Source organism: Centroberyx affinis, unplaced genomic scaffold, assembly GCF_046629955.1.
Source record: "Centroberyx affinis isolate AG114_WGS23_722 - 3 ecotype Tasmania unplaced genomic scaffold, CSIRO-AGI_Caff_v1 ptg001654l_1, whole genome shotgun sequence".
NCBI classification, from domain to species: domain Eukaryota; kingdom Metazoa; phylum Chordata; class Actinopteri; order Beryciformes; family Berycidae; genus Centroberyx; species Centroberyx affinis.
In genome coordinates this window covers 65,672-71,671 of record NW_027280084.1, presented here as the reverse complement: position 1 = coordinate 71,671, position 6,000 = coordinate 65,672, and the positions used below count along the sequence as shown (strand labels likewise).

At 40.4% G+C, this 6,000-nt stretch overlaps 1 protein-coding gene across 1 annotated transcript; it reads left to right on the top strand.

Annotated features, from left to right (window-relative positions):
* Positions 1 to 270: 270 nt before the first annotated feature.
* Positions 271 to 4,644, top strand: LOC139651397 (uncharacterized). The gene is made up of 5 exons (XM_071528293.1): positions 271 to 289; positions 446 to 742; positions 2,214 to 2,459; positions 2,554 to 2,646; positions 3,593 to 4,644. Exons 1-5 carry the CDS (start codon positions 271 to 273, stop codon positions 4,198 to 4,200), a joined length of 1,263 nt encoding a protein of 420 aa, XP_071384394.1. The 3' UTR covers positions 4,201 to 4,644.
* The last annotated feature ends 1,356 nt before the right edge of the window (positions 4,645 to 6,000 follow it).

Below are 6,000 nucleotides of genomic sequence, written 5' to 3'. Positions count from 1 at the left end.
ATGTCCCAGTAATTTCTACTGCTGCTACTGCTATTTTGCACACCCTCTTAATGCTGTATTCCATACTTTTTCATACTCAAATCTAAATATTTCTACTTATTATGAATGAGTGTTCAAATGGTTGGTTGTGTTCTGTTTAATATTCCCATTCACTCTGTTCTAATTTATATTCTCTTCGTCTTTGCTGTATCCTATTATTGTTTATTGCTGCAATGATCCCATTTCCCTACAGGGATCATTAAAGTTTCATGTAATCCTATTCTTCGTCCTATGGTATTTACTCCTGATGGTGTGTGTGTGTGTGCAGGGTGTGTATAGGGTGAATGAACTCTAGTTTCAGAACCTTGCAAGCCGAGGAGAGTGATCAACATAATTGAAATATTCTTGAACAAAGAACAAATGCATCAAGCAAATAACCACTTTTCACATTTTTGTCCTACCGTAGACAAAGCTGTCACTCACAACTTCACCACCGGCGGAAGCTTCACTCTGGATCCTGGGATAACTGGGACCCCAACATACATCCTCTGGAAGCATGGATCTGACAAGGCTGTGGAGTGGGACGCTAAATCTGAGTCTATGTACCGGGAATTTAGAGAATTTAAAGATAAAAGCTCACTAAACAACATAACAGGAGAGCTGACAGTCAGAGGCCTGACTAAGGCCTTAAGTGGCAGGTACAATGCCGAGTATATCATTCAAGGGAAACTAGTCAAGTTCACACAGGAGGTGGAAGTGCATGGTATGTACTGTAAAGAATTACATTTCATTAACTTAAGTTATATAACTTAGTTAATGAAATGTAATTCTTTGTAATTCTTTATTCTTTTTATTTGAGATGGGTTAGGTTGTGAATAGAAACTGCGGCTTTTAGGTTGGTTTTCTTTTATTCTCATCAAGGAAGTTCATTCAGAATTCCCTTGTGATATGAGGGAGCAGTGCTATTAAATAGGAGTTAGGATTGGCTGGTGACTACCATCATGTGGCATCGGTTAGAATGCCAGTATAAATGAGGAAGCTCAGTGAAGTCCTTTTAACAGTAATTTATGTGACACACAGTAGGAACAAACAACACACATGGGCTGATGAAACGGACGATTTGGAGTGGTAGTTATCTGGAAAGCAGACAAAGACAAAGAAAAATATAGCTGAAAGCAGCAATTGGCGGGGCCCAACACCTGATGACCTCTGGGGTAAATGTGTGATGTGGACAGGGATGTGGATTCCAGGAGAAAAGGAATTTTGATTCTATGACTTATGGTTCAGACGTTATTGGTCAAAATGTAAAATTGGTTGTTACAGGGCCACCATCAGGTCGATTGGTGTAATTTTTTATACCTCTGAGTAGTGGTTGAGATTTCCAAACTATCTGGAAAGTTTGGCTGTCGTGGATGTTACGGTTTAGAGAAGAAGAAGAAGAAGAAGAAGAAGGTGGTACGTGTTTGGACCCCTAAAATCAAAACAATTAACAATGTACATGAATACAGTAAATCAAAATCAAGTCACGCTTGAAATGAAATATCCATACTGAAGGATAAGGTCGTTTTTTGGATACTATAACTTGAAACTAAGAAAGATATGGACATAACAGAAACGGAACTAAACTAGAAAACTAAGGAGTACTAAGGAAATGTCAAGTGCACTAAATAGGGTGTAGTGGAGAGTGAAGTGAGGAGTGAAGGAAGTGAGGAAGTCAAACAAAAGAGATTGGTGGTTTCTTCAATACAAGTACCATCCTACAGTGCTGAGCTGTATTCCTGACAGTCACACAGTCACCATCAGCTGCTGCTATAAAGTCAGACTTCTGCGAATAAAGTCAGAATTCTGAGATTCCAGTCAGAATTCTGTGAATAAAGGCAGAATTCTGCGAATAAAGTCATAATTCTGAGATTCCAGTCAGAATTCTGTGAATAAAGTCAGAATTCTGTGAGTAAAGTCAGAATTCTGAGATTCTGAGTTTAAAGTCATAATTCTGAGAATTAAGTCATAATTCTGAGAGTCAAGTCAGAATTATGAGATTGAAGTCAGAATTTTGAGAAAAAAATGAGAATTTTGACTTTAGTTTCATGAGATTATCAAACCAAATTACCAAAATATTTTCTCTAAGGGTCTGGATTTTGGAGCTCATTAAAAAAATTCTCCCTAATTCTCCATCTCTCTCTCTTTCTCTCTCTCTCGATCTCCTCACTGCCACCCTCTGTCTCCCTGTCCAGACCCAGTACCGCAGCCTGTGGTTTCCTGTGTTCAGACCACTAGCAACACCACTCTCCACTGCTCAGCCAAAGGCCATCCACTACAGTACCGCTGGTCAGGGCCTGGCCTGGAGGGGGCGACATGGAGTCCCATGTACAATGTCACTGTCATTACTGCTGCAGAGCCAGGCAACTACAGATGTGAAGTGAAAAATGCAGTCAGTGAAAAGAGACAGGACTTTAACACCAAGGACTGTGGCTCTGCAGGTAAACCAGTCTGAGCAGCTGTCATTCATCTGTATTTACTTGCATCCTGATGAGCTGAAATGTTACCTTTAAATTATGTGTTTGTCTCACACAGATAATCTGCCAATCATTTTAGGGACTGCATTTGGTGTTCTGGTCTGCATTCTGATTGTAGTGACTTTACTCTGTTGTATGAAGTGTGTCAAATGTAAGTTTCCATGTAGGTAAGATTTTATTACAAAATGCATATTTTTGTATCCATTTTGGGAAAAATATTTCTTTGTTTTTATTTCTCAGTATTGAAAAAATACATGTGTGTACATTCTCTCAAAATTTTCTATTTCACTATTTTGTAAGCAAAGGTCTTATGATTGCTACTGACTTCAATACCAGGGTTGGTGTCAATTCATGAATGAATTGTAATTGGGAAAAAAAATGTTTTTTTGTTTTTTTTCTTACCAAATATCTGAGATTACACATAGTGTTATAAATGATCAATACTGAATATCATTAAAAATGTTACAGCTACCTTCCAGGTGGTATTTGATGTAGGCCTATGTAACTTCAACTACTTACATTTACAATGAAACCATCAAATCAAAAACTTTTGTCCAGTTCTGCTATACTGTAGTACATGATGCCTCAAACCTTAAAACACAATAATGATAAATTCCTATTTTTTTTATTCATATATTTTACACTTTTATAGCATTGAATCATCATTACATCTTCAAATTTCACATCACTAAGATTACATCTCTCAGGCCTAAATATCTTGAACTCTCTTAGAAGTGGACTTTCATGGAATTTAATGGAATTCAATTCGGTTTCCTGTCATTCCAATTCAATTCCAATTCTGTTTCCTTGGAGCTGGGAGCCATTCCAATTCCAACTTGAGGAACTGAATTGGAATTTAACATGTATTCTCAATTCAATTCATCAATGGCCCCAACCCTGTTCAGCGTAGTCTCCTTTTTTTTCCCAGCATAATGTTACTGTCACTAATGCAACTCAATATTAGACTAAATGACTTCTTAAGACATTGGTCATTTTTTGCAGTGAATGATCAAAGGTCAAAGTTGTGTCTCTATTCCTTGTGCTTTTATTGTATGCATTTATATTCCCTTGCATCCTGTCCATGTTTGTCTGACCAGGCAAAGGCAGTGAGGACCCTGAACAACCAACCCACCATGAAACAGAGACTTTCATCCGTTCATCCTCGTCCATCCCTGTATCCCCTGTTGCTGCTGCCCTTCAGACCCCAGACAGGAACAAAGACGGCCAGGCGGCTATCGTCCATTCACCTCCTACTGGGGAAGATGAATCACAACCATTGCATTGTGTTAAGCATAGAGTCAAGGAGATTGAGGAAGGGAAGCCGGTGTCACCCAGAAAAGACCAGAATGAAGGAATGACACAGCAGATGTGTCAGGACTCACCGGTGGTTTCCCCTCCAGCCAAACCCCTCAGGGCTTTGACACCAGAGAAGAGATCCAGCACAGACCACGATGTAAAGCAAGCAGACAAGGAGAAAGGGGAGGAGAGGGAGAAAACTGACAAAGGAGGGGACACACAGGAAGAGGGGATGAGCAAAGAAGGAAAAGAAAAAGACGATGAGAAAGAGGGAGAGGATGAGAGAGAGAACCGTCAAAATGGAGAGAAAGAGGAGGAAGGGAGAAAGGATGAGAAAGATGAAGGGAAAGAGGAGGGTGAGAAAGAGAAGGGTAAGAACAAGGAGAGTAAGGAAGATGAAGGGAAATAGGAGGATGAGAAAGAGAAGGGTAAGTCAGATAAAAAAGAGGCAGGGAAAGATGAGGATAAGAAAGATGAAGGGAAAGAGGAGGATAAGATTCCTAAACCTCCACCAGCCGATATTTCATCAGCACCCACGGATACACTCGAGACTAATGAAAGTTATGGCGGTGGTATATGCTCTATATGCTAACTTGACACGACATGTTAGTTACTCAACACTATGTTATCTACTCAAAACTACATGTTAGCTAACGCAGAACTTGGCTACATGTTAACTCGACATCCTAACTATGTTGGCTAACTTGACATGTTTGCTATTTACTTTGGCTGTGAGTTAATTCAGTTGTATTTGAACTAATTTGTGTTAGTTATGTTAGCTAGCCTACTTGAGCCACTATGCTAACTCGCCACTACAGCTAACTCAGCACTATGTTAACTCGACACTAACTTAACACACTTAATTGCTATTTAGTTTGGCTGTGAGTGATTTTATTTATTTGAACTAATTTACTTTAATATTTCATAAGTTAGGCCTACTGCTGCTGCTGAAGATACCAACACCCCCGTGGGGGGGAATGTTGTGTTTTATTCAAAAGTAGCTTGCTGTTCCTTTCTTGGAAGGACATGGCTTGTAAATGCTGTAAATGTACAAGATTTGTTTTGGTTGGGCCTACCTGCATAAATGTTCCCCTGTGTGGTGTTTTTTAAAAGGGAAGAGCTAGAATAAATTAAGATTAGACTGAGATTTGAACATACATGATTAAACTCAACTCTTTTTCTAATTTCACATTAGAAAAAGAACATTTGACATGTAATACATATGATGAGAAGGCAACACTGTGACAAGATAAAGTGAGATTGGATGGGGATGAATATTTAAGGGAATTTTTGGAATGTTTGAGAAATGTGTGATTGCAGTCAGGCACCTTCTGATTTTATAAGGTATACAGGAATAGGAAATAGAATATAGAAAAAGCACGCTTGCATCGTTTAGCTGCTTGGGGTGGGGGGTGGAGTCAGGTAAGCATGACCATAGTCTACTCCAAAACACTCTCTGCTAACACTAGCTTCCATTAGATTAGCTAGTGTGCAAATCGGATGTGTTGTAGTAACAAAAATATGTTGTAATAACAGTAGTTTACATAGGACAAGGCAAACATGGATGTTCTATCTAGATATACAACAATCAAATATGATAAACAAGAACAAGACAGAGTGGGGAGCTTGTACGTTGTCCTGCACGGAAAGCTGTGAATAATAGTGTCATAGTAGTGTCAGACAGGAAGCAGCACGTGAAGCTGGGAAAACACGTCTCTGACTCCCGGACCATCAGCACCGGTTCCCCTCAAGGCTGCGTTCTTTCCCCTCTACTCTTCTCCCTGTACACCAACAGCTGCACCTCTAGTCATCAGTCTGTCAAGCTCCTGAAGTTCTCGGACGACACCACCCTCATTGGGCTCATCTCTGGTGGGGATGAGTCAGCCTACAGGCAGGAGATCAACCACCTGGTGTCCTGGTGCGGACTGAACAACCTAGAGTTCAACACTGTAAAGACAGTGGAGATGGTTGTGGACTACAGGAAGAACCCAGCCCCACTCACCCCCATCACCCTGAGAGACTCCCCAGTCAACATTGTGGAGTCCTTCCGCCTCCTGGGCTCCATCATCACCCAGGACCTCAAGTGGGAGCTGAACATCAGCTCCCTCACCAAAAAAGCACAACAGAGGATGTACTTCCTATGGCAGCTGAGGAAGTTCAACCTGCCAAAGACGATGATGGTGCACTTTTCATCCTGTCAGCAGTTATT